General features: G+C 44.9%; 1 protein-coding gene and 1 pseudogene across 1 annotated transcript in view; one reads left to right on the forward strand and one right to left on the reverse strand.

Annotated features, from left to right (window-relative positions):
• LOC103191871 overlaps positions 1-1,018 on the reverse strand; it is a 1,795-nt pseudogene extending 777 nt beyond the window's left edge.
• Positions 1,019-1,167: 149 nt separating this feature from the next.
• Positions 1,168-16,550, forward strand: part of LOC103191872 (lipopolysaccharide binding protein) — a 30,912-nt gene continuing 15,529 nt past the window's right edge. The window contains exons 1-6 of the mRNA XM_007934748.1: positions 1,168-1,291; positions 8,947-9,061; positions 10,139-10,267; positions 11,829-11,984; positions 12,831-12,894; positions 16,197-16,260. Of these exons, the coding sequence (XP_007932939.1) occupies positions 1,168-1,291; positions 8,947-9,061; positions 10,139-10,267; positions 11,829-11,984; positions 12,831-12,894; positions 16,197-16,260 (652 nt within the window). The remainder of the gene's footprint in view (positions 1,292-8,946; positions 9,062-10,138; positions 10,268-11,828; positions 11,985-12,830; positions 12,895-16,196; positions 16,261-16,550) is intronic.

A 16,550-nucleotide genomic window follows, 5' to 3' on the forward strand; every position in this document is an offset into this window, starting at 1 on the left:
TTCAAACCCACCAGCCACTCCTCGGAAGGAAGGTTGGGCAATCCTATTTCCGTAGTGATACTGCCTCGGAAACCCAAGGAGGGGTTGCTATGAGTCGGGTTGACTCGACGGCACATAACAACAACAACAACAACAACGGGGCGGCCCAGTGGAGCCTGGTTTCCTCCCCACCGTGAATGAAATGGACTGCGGCGCGGGTGACTGCTATACTGCCGTCTGGATCTGGCGAAGGCTTAGCTAACCACCCACGAGCATCTCTTATCAAAAACTATATTTATTTCCACAGCCTCACTTTAAATAGCTGTATCATAACTGGTTTAACCGATGCCCTTTGTCAGACACTTGGGGTTGCATCCCTTTTTCCCCTTGCCTGATTCACAGACAGCAGAAATCAACATGTTAGTGTAGTGACATATCTGAACACTACATTAGATATGCACTTAGAAGCAAGTCCCAGAAGTAGAATCACTGGGTCACAGGGTGTGCTGTAGTTGTTGTTGTGTGCCGCGAATCGAACCTGACACATAGCAACCTCTCCTTGGGATTTTGAGGCAGTATCACTACAGAAGTAGATTGCCCAACCTTCCTTTCCAAGAGTGGCTGGTGGGTGTGCAGGTGTTAAAAACTTTGCCAAGTCACTTCCAGAAAATGTTGCCACCAGTCAGGTTTGAGAGAGCCTGTTTGCCCATGTGGGGAAAAAAAGATTTCTTTTTCAAATAAACAGAGTTGAGTATAGAGAAGAGAGAATTTGGATGGTGCCAGACCTGGCTTTGGTTCCCAGGTATGCCACCTGCCGGGTGTGTGCTCTTAAGCAAGTGAGGGCTCTCTCAGTCTGTTTGCTCCTGTGTAAAACCAGGCCTGCCTGGCTGGGCTCTTAAGAGGTGAGGCAAACCTCCGGGGATGAATGCGGGGTCCTTTTGTAGGAAGTATGGGCTGCGATTGTCGTTTGAGGCCAACCTGCCCTCTAACCTGGAGTGACAACAACAGGCTTCCAAGCACGACCTGTGATCCCAATCATGTCGCAAGCACAGTTCCTGTCCCTGTGCCTCCCTTTTCCCGCTCCCAGTGACTGGCCCTCCTCCGGGAGCTGCCCCAGCCTCAGGCTGTGACTACTTAAGGGCCCAGCCTGCAGTCTGACATCCTACCCTGACCCACCGGGAACCCAGGATGGGGTCCTGGATTGGGGCCCTGCCCTGTCTACTGCTAGGGTTGCTGCTCACCTCCACCCCAAGGGCCCACAGCGCCAACCCCGGCCTGGTGGCCAGGATTACTGACAAAGGCTTGGAGTATGGTAAGAACCTGCAGTGTTGGGCTGAACTTGACTGACCTGCCTGGCACTGGGCTGGTCGGGTACATGGGGGTCCAGACTGGGCACTGTCCCCTGGGTGGTGCAGCCTCTGAGTTAGGCAGCCTTGGCTATGACTGTGGCTTCATCACACACCCGTTGTACAAGTTGGGAAAGTTCCTAGTCTTAGTTTGGGTTCCCCGTAAGCAGACCTCAAGACAAGTATTTGGGTGCAAGTGATTCCAGGGAATACCTCAGGGGAAAGGAGACGTGATTCCAGGAAATACCACTGGGCAGGTGATTCCAGGAAACACCCTAAGAGAGAGAGGAAGTAAGATGGGGAAGGAAAGGCAGCAAAAGGAAGTTATTAAACCAGCTACCACCTCAGGTGGCTGGAACAATCCCACTGGCAAAATTCTTGGTAACGTATCAAAACACATTCATTAAAACTGTTGTCGTTTTGATCAAAGATTCTATAGAAAGAACCTGATCAAAAGGGGGAAATCACAATTTCAAATTCTCTTGAGCCCCAGACCTCCTGGAGCTATGGAGACTGGATGAACTCCTGAAACTATTGCCCTGAGATTATCTTTAAATCTTAAACCAAACATATTCCCTGAAACCATCTTAAAACCAAACACTAGTTTGGCTTAACAACAAAATGTCTGCCTTGAGTATTGTATTCTTTTAAGATCTATCTGTATGAGATCAAATGGACAATGTCGTTGTTGTTGTTATGTGCCCTCGAGTCGGGCCCGACTCATAGCAACCCCTTCTTGGGTTTCTGAGGCAATATCACTACAGAAGTAGATTGCCCTGTCTTCCTTTCAAGGAATGGCTGATGGGTTTGAACCGCCAGCCTTCTGGTTAGCAGTCAAGTGCCTTAGGCACTACGCTACCAGACCTCCCCAAATTGACAATAGTGACTGGAAAGACTGGATAGGAAAGTTAGGGGGCAGTGAGTTTAGGTTAATGGGGAGGAATAATTCAGAGAAGGAGGGTGAGAATGGTTGCACAACTCAAAGAATGTCACCAATGTCATAGATTGTACGTGTAGGAACTGTTGAATTGGTGTATGTTTTGCTGTGTATATTCTCAACCACAACAAAATTTTAAATGTTTTAAAAAACCTATGTGGTAGTGCAGTGCCTAACGCATCTGACTGCTAACCAGAAGGCTGGCGGTTCAAACCCACCAGCCACTCTTCCAAAAGAAGGTTGGACAATCTACTTCCATAGAGATACTGCCTCGGAAACCCAAGGAGGGTTTGCAACGTGCCAGAAACAACTCGATGGCAGTGAGTTTGGTTTATTGTTGTTGAGTGCCATGGAGTGGATTCTGACTCATGTTGACCCCACACGATGGAGCAGAACTGCCCCATAGGGTCTTCTAGGCTGCGGTCTTCACGGGAGCAGATCTCCAGATCTTTCTTTCCCTCGAAGAACCAATGAGTGGGTTCGAATTACCTACCTTGCAGTTAGCAGCCAAGTGTTTAACCATTGTGCTACCAGGTCTCCTTGCCTTAACACCAGAATAGTGCCTCCATCTGGAGAGGTAGACCAGGAAGAGATACTAGGGAGGTAGACCAGGAAGAGATACTAGGGAGCCCACAAGGGGGAAGGGAATGTGTTGACTCTTGATCTCAGGAGTGGTAATATGGGTGTATAAAAACTGTGAACAGTATTTTGTTGTCTTTAGGTGCCATCAGCTTGGCTCCAAATCATAGCAACCCTATTTATATCAGAATGAAGTACTGCCAAGTCCTGGGCTATCCTCACAATTGTCACTATGTTTAAGCCCATTGTTGCAGCCACTGTATCAAACCATCTCATTGAAGGTCTTCTTTTTCGCTGACCCTCTACTTTACCAAGCGTGATGTTCTTCTTTGGGCCCTGGACCTATTGATAACCTGTCCAAAATATGTGAGATGAAGTCTTGTCATCCTCAATTCTAAGGAGCATTCTGACTGCACTTCTTCCAAGACAGATTTGTTCATTCTTCTGACAGTTCATGGTATTTTCTATATTCTTTGCCAACACTGTGATTCAAATGCATCAGTTCTTCTGTGATCATCCCAATTCCTTGTCCAGCTTTTGAATGCATGTGAGGCAATTGAAAATACCATGGCTTGGGTCAGATGCACTTTAGTCTCAAAGTGACATCTTTGCTTTGTTTTCAACACTTTAGGTCTATTGTGGCAGATTTAACCAATGCAATACATCATTTGATTTCTTGACTGCTGCTTCCATGGGTATTGATCCAAGTAAAATTATATCCTTGACAACTTTGATGTTTTCTCTATTTATCATTATGTCGCTTGTTGGTCTAGTTGTGAGGATTTTTGTTTTCTTTATGTTGAGATGTAATCCATGCTAAAGACTGTAGTGTTTGATCTTCATCAATACATGCTTCAAAGTCATCTTCACTTTCTGCAAGCAAGGTTGCGTTATCTGCATATTACAGATTGTTAATGAGTCTTCCTCCAATTCTGATGCCACATTCATCACATAGTCTAGCTTCTCAAATGATTTGCTCAGCAAAATAAGTATAGTGAAAGAATATAACCTGACCCACACCTTTTCTGATATTAAACCATGCAGTATCCCTTTGTTCTGTTCAAATAACTGCCTTATAACTTATGTACAGGTTTCACATGAGTACAGTTAACTGTTTTATTATTCCCATTCTTCACAGTGTTAGCTACAATTTGTTATTATTTACACGGTCAAATGCCTTTTCCCAGTCAATAAACACACAGGTAAACATCTTTCTGGTATTCTCTGCTTTCAACCAAAACCCATCTGACATCAGCAATGATATGCCTAATTCCACCTCCTCTTCTAAATTTAGGAGCTCTGGTAGTGTAGTGCCTAAGGCATTTGACTGTTAACCAGAAGGCTGGCGGTTCAAACCCACCAGCCACTCCTCAGAAGGAAGATTTGGCAATCTACTTCCATAGAGATACCACCTCAGAAACCCAAGGAGGGGTCTCTATGAGTCAGGTCTGACTCGATGGCACATAACAACAACAACAATAGTATTAGTGATACTGTTCAATAATTTTCACATTCTGATGGATCACCTTTCTAGGCAATGGGCAACAAATATGGATCTCTTCCAGTTGGTTGGCCAGATAGCTGTCTTCCAGATTTCTTAACATAGACAAGTAAGCACTTCTAAAATTGCATCCGTTTGTTGAAATATTTCAATTGGTATTCTGTCAATTCCTGGAGACTTATTTTTCACCAATACTTTCAAGGCAGCTTGGACTTCTTCCTTCAGTATCATCAGTTCTTGATCATATGCTACCTACTGAAATGGTTAAACATTGACCAGTTTTTTGTTGTTGTTGTTTTGTTTTGTTTTGTTGTACAATGACTCTGTGTATTCTTTCCAACTTCTCTTGATGCTTCCTACATCATTCAGTATTTTGCCCATAAGAATCCTTCAATATTGCAATTCAAGTCTTAAATTTTTCCTTCAGTTCTTTCATCTTGAGAAATACCAAATGTGTTCTTCCCTTTTGGTTTCTAACTTCAGGTCTTTGCACACTTCATTATAATACTTTACGTTGTCTTCTCCAGCCACCCTTTGAAATCTGTTCAGCTCTTTTACTTCATCTTTTCTTCCTTTCATTTTAGCTATTCTACATTCAAGAGCAAGTGTCAGAGGCTCTTCTGACATCCATTTTGGCCTTTTCCTTCTTTCCTGTATTTTTAATGACCTTTTGTTTTCTTCATGTATGATGTCTTTGACATCGTCCAGCAACTTGTCTAGTCTTTGGTCATTTTTGTGTTCAATGCATCAGATCTATTCTTAAGCTGGTCTCTAAATTCAAGTGGGATATATTCAAGTTCATATTTTGGCTCTCCTGGACTTGTTTTAATTTTCTTCAGCTTCAACTTGAACTTGCATATGAGCAGTTGATGGTCTGCCCTGCAGTTGACCCCTGGCCTTGTTCTGACTGATGATATTGAGCTTCTCCATCACCTCTTTTCACAAATGTGTTGTTGTTGTTGTTATGTGCCATTGAGTCAGACCCGACTCACAGCGACCCCCTCCTTGGGTTTCCAAGGCGGTATCGCTACGGAAGTAGATTGCCCAACCTTCCTTCTGAGGAGTGGCGTGTGGGTTTGAACCCCCAGCCTTCTAGTTAGCAATCAAGTGCCTTAGGCACTATACTACTAGAGCTCCTTTCACAAATGTGAAATTCCATCCTGTGTATTCCATCCAGTGAGGTCCACATGTATAGTCTCCACTTATATTGTTGAAAAAAAGTCTTTGTAATGAACAGGTTGTTGGTCTTGTAAAATTCTATCATGCAATCTCAAGTATCGTTTCTATCACCAAGGCCATATTTTACAGCTACCAATCCTTTTTCTTTTTTTCCAGCTTTCACATTCCAATCATCAATAATCATCAACACATCTTGATTGCATGCTTCATTAGTTTCAGACTGCATAAATTGGTAAAAAATATTCAATTTCTTCATCTTTGGCATAAATCTGAATAGCTGTTGTATTAATTGGTCTTCCTTGTAAGCATTATATATATTATCCTATCACTGACAGCATGGTACTTCAGGATAGATCTTGAAATATTCTTTTTGATGATGAATGCAACACCATTCTTCTTCAATCTTTCATTCCTAGCATAGTAGACCATTTGATGGTCTCATTCAAAATGGCCAGTACCAGGCTACTTCAGCACACTAATGCCTAGGATATCAATCTTTGTGTGTTCCATTTCACTTTGACAATTTCCAATTTTCCTAGTTTCATATTTTGTACATTCCATGTTCCAATTACTAATGGATGTTTGCAGTTGTTTCTTCTCATTTTGAGTCATGCCACGTCAGCAAATGATGGTCCTGAGAGCTTTACAACATCCATGTTATTACGATCAACTCTCCTTTGAGGAGGAAGCTCTTCCCCAGTCATATTGTGAGTGCCTTCCACACTGAAGGCCTCATCTTCCAGCACTATTATCAGGCAGTGTTCCACTGTTATTCTTCAGGTTTTCAGTGGCCAATTTTTTTCAAACCATATTGCCAGCTCCTTCTTCCTAATCTGTCTCAGCCTGGAAGCTGTTCTGTAACCTGTCCTCCATGGGTGACCCTGCTGGTATTTTAAATACTAGTAGCTTAGCTTCCAGTATCACAGCAACACACAAGCTACCACAGGCTGACAAACTGACAGTTGAGTGACAGGAAAAGTATTTAGCTTTACAGTGCATTTTAGGTACTTTATGCATGTTAATTCTCAATTTGAAAAAAAAAAAAAAAAGGGAAAATAGGGCTATTTTAAAATAAAACAGACAAACAAAATCCTGGGAATTATCCTATCCAAGGGACAAGGGAGCTGGGTATTCGTACACCGCTCCAAAAGTAATTGATTGACAGCTGAGGGTGGCTGTCCTGCCCCAAGCCTTGCCTTGCTGCAGTTCCAGGACAGAGAGCCTCAGGCTCACAGAGGCAGATCTGGCAGCCAGGAGTCGGCTGTCACTCAGGGAAAGGACCCAGGGACTTGGAGAGGCACTGACAGCATTTGCTGTTCACATTGGTGGATCCTCAATGACCTTATCTGATAAGTGGCCTAATAACATTCCCTCAGGCTATTGGGAGAGTAGACTAGCTGGGAGTAGGAGATAAATGAAGAAAGTCTTTTTAGAGGAAGTGATATCTGAGCTGAGATGGAAAAGGCAATTGGAGTGAGTTAATGGAGGCAATGACTAGCATGCAGGCAGAGGGACCAGCACGGGCAAAGTCCTGCAGGAGTTTTGTTTGGCTAGAGGAAGGACTGCCAGTTGAAGAGGGGTGAAAGGGAGGTCAGTCATAGGCAGAGAGCATTGGCCCTCTGTGTACACATAATCTCCTTGAGAGCAGAAGTCTGGGTCCCTCAAATCTCAGAACAAACAATGGGGCCTAATGAAAGCTGTTTATATTAAAACCTGAAATCAGGAAAGTTTGTCTCTTTGTTCCTTCAAACTGTGTGAATGTACCATATGTATTCAACCAATCCTCTAAGCTTGGGCATTTGGGGTTTTATTCATTTATTGCTAATAGAAGCCCTGATGCACCAAGCTAGGAGTGCACTTCATCCTCTCAACTTCCTTTTCGCTTTGCAATGATCATCTTTTTATCCCTTGTGCCACCTCAGTGAGGAAAGTATTGTTATCATTGACAAATGGAGAAAGTGAGGTTTGGGGACTTTCCCAAGGTCACCCAGCTAGAAAGGTGCCAAGATCAGGATCCTAACCCCACCTAGCCCTAAAATCACTGCAGTTTCTTCTTCACCAGCAAGGCATGATAGAGGATAGAAAAGAGAACCACACACCCAAGCTCACATCATTCCTCCCCTTGTGGAGTTGTTGGTAAAGCCATTCTATGTCCTCATCTGTAAAATGGGCACAAACATATAGCCTGAGCATGAGTTGTAAGGATGTCCCTGAGGGTGTCTCATGCTACCTGGCACACAAGAGGAGCACAATAATCTGTAACTGTGATTAATGCTGTTATGGATTGTGCCCTCCAAAATATGTGTTGTATCTCCTTCTATGTCTGTGGTTATAATCCCATTTGGGAATGGGTTGTCTTTGTTATGTTAATGAAACAGAATTAGTGTATGTTGTATCTTGAGTTAGTCTCTTTTGAGATATAAAAGAGATTAAACTCAAGCTAGTAAGAGGGGATAGGGTAAGATAGTTGCCAAGACACATGGAGATTTCCAAGAAACCAGGAAGCAGAAGCTAAAGAGACAAGAACCTTCCTCCAGAGCTGACACAGAGCAAAAGCTTGCCCCTAGAGCTGGCACTCTGAATTCAGACTTCTAGCTTCCTAAACTGGGAGAAGGAGCTCTGGTAGCATAGTGCCTAAGGCACTTGACTGGTAACCAGAAGCCTAGCGGTTCAAACCCACCAGCCACTCCTCGGAAGGAAAGTTGGGCAATCTACTTCCGTAGTGATACTGCCTCGGAAACCCAAGGAGGGGTCGCTATGAGTTGGGGCCGACTCGACGGCACATAACAACAACAAACTGTGAGAAAATAATTTCTGTTTGTCAAAACACTCACTTGTGGTATTTCTGTTTTAGCAGCAGTAGAAAACTAAGACAAATGCTAATAAAGAATTCAACCTCTCATGGAATCCAGACTTTCTGGAGCCATGGAGGGTGGATGAATCCCAAAACTGTTGCCCTGAGATAAACTTTAAACCTTAAACCAAACATATCCCTAGAAGTCTTCTTTAAACCAAACAACAGTCTAGCTTAATTAGTAAAAATGTCTGCCTTGAGCATTGTGCTTTTTTAAAGCACTATCTGTATGGGATCAAACTGACAACAGTAACCCAAAAGTTTAGGTAGGAAGCTTAGGGGGCAGTGAGTTTATGTTATTGGAGAGGAATCATTTGGAAAAGGAGAGTGACATTGGGGTTGCAAAACTTGAAGAATGTAATCAATGCCACTACATTGTATACTTAGAAATGGTTTAATTGGTGTGTGCTGCTGTATATATTTTCAAACAAAAACATATATATATATATTAAAATAAATTTTAAAAGAATTTGACCTCTCTCCAGAGGGTAGGTGGGAGCCACGGAAGGGTTTAGAGCAGCAGAGGAAATCAGCCCAGCTAGGCTGACTCCCAGCTCTCTCCTGTCCACAGCCGCCAAGGAGGGGCTGTTGGCTCTGCAGAGGGAGTTACAGAGGATCACACTGCCCGACTTCACCGGGGACTTCAGGATCCAGCCCTTGGGCAATGTGAAGTATGAGTTCAACAGGTGGGCTCTCGTTTCTCCTGGGGCCCCAAGATTGGGTCCAGGGGCTTCTCTGGGCCAGATGGTGGGATAGATTCTGCCCGGGAGGAATTCAGAGGGACAGTCTGGGAGGAAATTGAGCTCCTCCATTCATTCATGCAACAAATATTAATGAAGTCCTACTAGCTGTGTTTCCTGAGCCTCAGTTTCCTAATCTGTAAAATGGGGGTGATATTGATACCATCTTCAGGGTGATAATCCAGGTTCCAGTCTTGTCACTAGATACAGTCTGGAAAGGAAGATAGATCTCAAACTTTAAGTATAAGCAGTCCAGCTGTGAGAGCTGAGGCTTGTACATCTGGGGGAGTCAGGTAAGGCTTCCTAGAAAAAGATATGAAAGATTTGTGGAGGGGTGGGCAATGGAAGGAGAGCAATCTGGCCCACAGCTCATCACGCACCTCCTGCTCACTACCCTTGATTACTTCGTTCATTCCCTCCTCTCATGCAGTCAGTCCATCAGCAAATACTTATTGATTGAACACCTACTATATGCCAGGCGAAGAAAGTGGGTGTAACTTGGACATTCTCTTTCCACTGACCACCCCCCTGCCAGCTCTTTTTGTGTCTTCTCTCAAGGCCACCCTCAGCCTTCTCTGACTCTGCTCTTTCTCCCTGGATGTGTGACGGAAGGGATGGTCAGGGAAAGGAGTCATAGTACCCAAAGGGGTGTGTCTATGGCTTTTCTCAGCATCCCGCCCAGAGCATGAGGTCTGTGGGGTCTCCACCTGACTCCCCTTGACCATGTGCAATATGCAGACCTTCTCTGAAGTGCCATCTCCTTGTCTGTGAAAGAGGATGAAGACTTGTGCTTACCTCCCTCCTAGGCCTAGCATGAGGCCTAAATGACATATGCATGAGATGGTCAATACCTGGCACACAGCAGGTGCTCCGTAAGTGGGCAAAACCAGATGCCTGCCTGAAATCGGGGCCTAGCCTAGTCCCCACAAGGGGTTGGGGGAGGTGCAAAGGCAGGGACAGTGTTTCTGGAGAGGCTGGGCCCAGGACCCAGGTTGATGCCTTCCCCACCTGCTCTCCCTGCAGCCTGAACATCCACAGTTGTGAGCTGGGCAGCTCTGCTCTGAAGCCCCTCCCAAGCCAGGGCCTGAGCTTGGCCATCTCCGACTCCTTCATCCGGGTCCAGGGCAAGTGGAAGGTGCGCAAGGCATTCGTGTAAGTTGACTCAGGTCCCTGGCTCTCAGGCCCTTGGGCCATGGCCTTCACGCCATCCTTCCTGGCTCCGGTATATTCCTGTCATTGTTGTTGCTAACTGCTGTTGAGTTAGCCCCCTACTCATGGTGACCTCGTGCACCATGGGATGAAATGCCGTCTGGCCTGCGCCATCCCCATGCACTTGGGGATTAGTCCATTAGGATCCATAATATTTTTACCAGTTGATTTTCGGCAGTAGTTCTCCAAACTTTTCTCTCTAGTCTTTCTTAGTCTGGAAGCTCCACCAAAACGCATTCAGTGTCACAGCAGCACATGAGTCTCCTGGACAGATGGGTGGTGGCTGCCCGTGAGGAGCACTGGCCAGGAATGCACCTGAGTGTGCTTCATGGAAGGCAAGAATCCCACCACTGAACCATCGCTGCTCATCCTAAAATCAGGATGCTGTTGTTGTAGTTGTCAGTTGCCGTCAAGTTGACTCCAACTCATGGCAAACCCACGTGTGCAGAGTATAACTGTTCCATGGGCTTTTCAAGAACCTTCCAGAAATGGATCACCAGGCCTGGCTCAGAAGGTGCCTCTGGGCGAATTGGAACCACCAACCTTCTTGTCAGTTGTCAAGTGCTTCAAGGATTCCGCCACCCAAGGACTCCAAAATTAGGATAGATCCCACCAGTTTGGATTGCAGAAAAGTTGTGCCAATGTCGTCTCCCAAGGACAGCGCCTCCCTGTGCTGCTAGCTCAGAAAAGCCGGTAACAAAGCCAGCATACATGACATCACATCCGCAGATGCTTGGGAAGGACCGGAAGAGGAACATCAAAGTCTAACAGTGGTTTTCATCATGGTGGTTTTACTTCCTTCTTAATGAGCTTCTGTATGTTCTAATGATTTTCAACAGAACATGGTACTTTTACAATAAAAATGGTAATTTTAAAGACAATAAAAGAAAAAAAGAACAGTGCATCCCTACTACAGACTTCTGTTTATCCATATCTTCACCAGCAATGGGTATCATCAAAGACTTCAAAATTTTTTTTTTAGCAATCTGATAGGTGAAAAGTGACATCTTTGTTATTTCTGTTTTGAATAGCTTTTCATATGCTTATTTGCCGTTGAACTTAGTGTTCATATCTTTGATCTCTTTTTTTGTTTCCTTTTACGTGACTTTGTCCTTTTCTTATTTTTATATAGGCCTGCTCTTTGTATCTTCAGAAAATTAACCCATATACGAAGGACATTAGCTCTTTTGCTGGCTTATAATGCAAATTTCATTTTTTTACTTGGCATATGACATATTTTGTTCACTGAAGTTTTAATTTTCTATGCTGGCAAGTTTATCAGCCATTTCCTTTATGGATTCTGAGAGTCGAATCCTGCCTAAGAAGCCATTCGCCCATCCTTGAGCCTAAATAACTGAGCTTTCTTCTAAACCTCGTATGGCTTCATTGAGCTCTATATTCACACACACACACACACACACACACACACGCATACGCACACACACACGCACACGGTGACAGACCCTGGTGTAGGAATCAACCATTGCTTCTCTATCTCCTCCAGGAAACTACGAGGTTCCTTTGACGTGCATGTCAAAGGCATCACCATTTCGGTCAACCTTCTCTTGGACAGCGAGCCTTCCGGAAGGCCCACAGTCACTGCTTCCAGCTGCAACAGCCAAATCTACGATGTGGAGGTGGACATATCAGGAGATTTGGAGTAGGTCACCATTGGGACACTGGCCAGCTTGACCCCTGGTTGCAGCCCACAGTCCATCCAGCCCAAGACCTGGCCTTTGATAAGGGCACAGGCACTACACTTCCTGAGCACCTGAGATAATTTGGGGGGGGGGGACCTTGCTGAAATGAACAAATGCAGAGTCAAGCCAATGGTATTCATGGGGCATTTCCACAAAAAATAAAAAATAAAAATAAAAAGCTTTAGGGGACCCTCATCAACCAAATGAAACTTAGTTGTTGGAGCAACACGAAGACTTATGACCCAAGGAGGGTTGGTGAAAGTTTACAGAGCCTTGTTGTTGTTGTTGTTGTTTTTATGTGCCGTCGAGTCGGACCTGACTCATAGCGACCCCTCCTTGGGTTTCCGTGGCAGTATCACTATGGAAGTAAATTGCCCCATCTTCCTTCCGAGGAGTGGCTGGTGGGTTTGAACTGCCGGCTTTCTGGTTAGCTGTCAAGTACCTTAGCCACTATGCTACCAGGGCTCCCTTACAGAGCCTTGGGCAAGTCATTTCATTTCCTTGACCCTCAGTGTCCTTGATTATAAAAAATGCAGATTTCAGAGCCTCTCCTTCAAATCTACTGAATTTGGTTGGGGTGCAGCCAGGGGCTAGCAGTCCAGATGCACTGAATCAGGGTGGGTGCACAGAGGACTGGGACTCTAATTTCATCCCTCCCCAGGGATCCTAGGAGACAGAGGGGACCAGGTGGGGAGGAGAAAGGCTCCCTTTGGGGACTGGGCGAGCCAGAGGTCAGGCCTGCCTTTCCTTGTCATCTTGGTGCTCAGTGGCACATACCTGACTGTCCACTGTGGTTCCTTCCCCAGTTGGCTGCTGAATCTCTTCCACAGCCAGATCGAGCACAAGTTCAGAAAAGTGTTGGAGAGTAAGGTAAGAAGGTCCAAGCCTCTGGGTGTCCACTTAGCCACGTGAGGACTGGGCAGAAGCCCTCACCAACCTCTGGTCTTGAACTACCCATGGCCGCTGTTTCAGACCTACTTAGGCCCAAGCCCAGAAAGGACAAACTGTTTGTCCAAGTTGGCAGAGCTGCTACACAGCAAAGCTGGGGGCTTAAACAGACTCCCCGTCTGTCCAGCTAGGCAGAGAATGCTTGGCCTTGTCCACTGCCCCACCCTGCTCTGCATTCCAGGAAGGCCAAACAGGACATCATTGCTCAGGTGCCTGCAGAGAGACCCGGCAGGTAACTCTGGGAATAGCCAGGGGCCAGGTGGGAACTGGGACAAGCTTGTGAGAACCCACTCTAGATGGGAGGCATCAACACTATGTCAGATCTTCCCATTAAAAAAGATAGATAAATAGATAGACAGATAGACAGATGGATAGAGAAATCTCCAAATCTCATAATCCCTGGCTAAAACAGAGATTTCCTGGTAACCCTCAGTTCCCCAAAATAACTCATTTCACTCCAAAATCTCATTTCTGAGGTGTTGAACACCCAGAGCTGTGACTGTAGCAATGACTCGAAGTGCAAAGGGAGAAAGCAATGGAGAAGAAAAGGAGGAAACTTGCTCTCCCTCCCCTCTCTACCCCCTCCCCCAACTTCTGTTTTGCCTTCGAGTGCCCTCTAGTGGTTAAAAGAGGAATGACCAACAGATCTCATAGATTGAGGTAGCAAGCTGCCCTCTGTTCCTTTTCTGGTTCTGGGTCCCTGGGGTCCAGGTGAGCTCAGGAAATATGCCAATCTCCTTTTCAGATATCCCATTGCCACGTTTCTATGCTTTCTGAGTGGTACATAATCCTGTTCAGCTGTGTGGATTTGTACTCCCTTCTTGATGTTGGTGATAATAATGATATATAATAATAGTATATAACAACAGTAATACATTACAATTAATCATAATTACCAGTGTAATAAGTTACCCTGGTAATTATTGTTTTGATAAGTTAATAGAAACAATGTGATTCAGAATATATTGTTGTAAAATTATTCTTATTTATAGTAAGAATGGCTGCTATTTTCTGAGATGCTGTCTGCCCAGGGATAGTGTGCTTAACACTTTATACGTGTAGGCCATTGAATCCTAACCACAGTCTCGGAGCAGGTACCATTTTCCACATTTGATAGAGGAGGCTCTGAGAGGTGACATCACTTGCTGGAGAGGGGCTCAGTCGGGATTTGAACTTCCTTGTACCCAGGTCTTATCAGGATGCGTGTCTGAGTGTCTCTCTTCAGAAATTCTCTTCTCCTAGAAGACAAAGAGACTGGCATAGGGCCTTTCTAATTCTCTAACACCATATCAGAGCAGACACGGTGTGTGAACCAGCAGGGACTGACAGCAGTAAACCTAAAATGCACTTACTCAGCGCTTGCTCCCTGGGTGATGGATGCTGACTGTCTCATCTTCCTCAGTCCTTTCAAAAAGCCCTGGAAGTGCCTGGCCTTGTCATTGTGTCCAGTGGATGAGGACCCCATAGCAGAGAGAGGCTCTGTAGAGGTCACACAGCTAGTGGGACTAAATGATGGGATTTGGACCCAGGCTCATTCAACTTACCTGCTGACCCTCTAATCACCTTTCCAACAGACCTCGCTGAGAAGCCCTGCTGGGTGTCTGAGCCACTTGACACCTCCTCTCACCATTCAGGTCCCTGAAGGGATGGGGCTTCCAGGCTCTGGGCCTTTGGGATGGTCTGATGGGCCACTGTTGAAGGAAAAACAAGGAACAGCCTTGGGCGAGGCCAGTGGAGTTCCCGGTTTCCCTTGAAATCAACCATAAATGTTATACCCTACCCCTTTTCCTGGCCTCTGGCAGCTCCTCTCTACCAAAAACTCCTTCTGCAGAAACTGGGAGGCTACAAAGGGAGGTTAAGATTTAACCCTTGGTCTGCCCAAACCCCAGCATATCCTGTCTGCACAAGTCCTGGGCTTGATGTATGCCTGATCAGCTGTCTGCTGCTAGGTGCTGTTGAGTCAGCTTGGACTCATTGCAACCCCACTGACAGAGTGCCTCATAGGGTTTCCTAGGCTCTCATCTTTCCAGGAGCAGATCACCAGCTCTTCCTCCCACAGAACTGCTAGGTGGGTTTGAACTGCCAACCTTTCAGTTAGCAGTCAAGTGCTTAACCATTCCCCACCAGCATTCCTTAATGACATTTAACTTGACTTTAAAATATCACCTTTTCAGAGAAGCCACCTATGACCCCCATACGAGGCCAGGGTCCCATTGCATAACCTAGGGACCCCCATGTCCCTGTCCTTCATCCTATATGTGGGTCCTACCCACCCCCTGGGACATATTTCTTTTAAGTTTTGTAAAAACAAGTACATACTTTGCAAGAGGTAGCTGGTTCATCAGAAAAGATCCCTAAAATAAGGACTCTCCTTTTCACACATAAGCAAAAAGAATATTTACATATAAATCCTAAATATTTTTAAACACAGATGTCACGGCAGCTGACAACAGCACATAAATTAATTTGTCATTTTTTGATGTAGGGGCCCAGAGCTATTCTTTGAAAATCATCTGTTAATTGCCATTGCATTGCATGTAAAGACATTTGCAAAGCAATTGCAGGGCAGCGTCCTCCTAGAGTTTTATGCTTTTTTTTCTCTGAAACTTTTCTTTGGTCTGATGCACACCATATTTAACAGCATGTTTGTACAGCGCCTCACCTTTCCACAGCACTTATGGTAGGTTTTCATAGAAACACCTCTGTTCTCAGTCATGTTGCATTGGTCTATATAATAAATAATTCAAGTGATTACGATAGGAAGTGCAACAAACAGGTTTGGGAACACACATTACCTTCTCATGGGAAGATTCAGGTCACTTGGTGGCAACATACTGTGTGTACCTACTGCGTGTGAGTGGCCTACTAGATGCAAGCACTCAGTGTTCCTTGACACCCGGAAGATGGGAACTGCGATTAATCCAGCCAACCTGTCATGAGATGATCATTAAGAAGTTTCTGCATTCATTCTACATTTATTTGTGTGACTAGTTCTATTTAATGTCTAGTTCTGCTGTTAAACTCTAAATTCTAGGAGGCCACAGTCTATATGTTTTTTATTGTTTCTGTGTCTTCGGTATCTGGCGTATAATAAGCTCTTACAAATATTTGTAGATAAAATGGCCAGCGAGCGAGTGTGTGAACTAAGGTGACAGATGTAAGCAGCACAGCACCAGGCCAAAGCTGAGCAGCTCACTAGGCCTTTGCTTTCCGTTCTTTTTCAGATTTGTGAAATGGTCCAGAAGTCAGTGACCTCTGACCTACAACCTTATCTTCAAACTCTGCCAGGTAGGGTGCCCTACCCACCCCTGGGACATATTTCTTTTAATATTTATCAGAGCATATATGTACTTTGTAAAACATTAAATGGGATAGAAGTGTGCAAGTGAAAAGTAAAATTACCCTTTCCTCCCAACTTTGCTTTCTGTTTGGGGTATCTTTTCAGGCATTTTCTTTGTATGTGCAAATATAAATAAGTACACATAAGCATATGAAGTCATATTCATATACATGTTGTTGTTGTTATTTGCCGTCGAGTCGGCCCCGACTCATAGCAACCCCTCCTTGGGTTTCTGAGG

The sequence above is a fragment of the Orycteropus afer genome, unplaced genomic scaffold, assembly GCF_000298275.1.
Source record: "Orycteropus afer afer isolate SDZICR_OR568_19922 unplaced genomic scaffold, OryAfe1.0 scaffold00020, whole genome shotgun sequence".
Classification (NCBI taxonomy): domain Eukaryota; kingdom Metazoa; phylum Chordata; class Mammalia; order Tubulidentata; family Orycteropodidae; genus Orycteropus; species Orycteropus afer.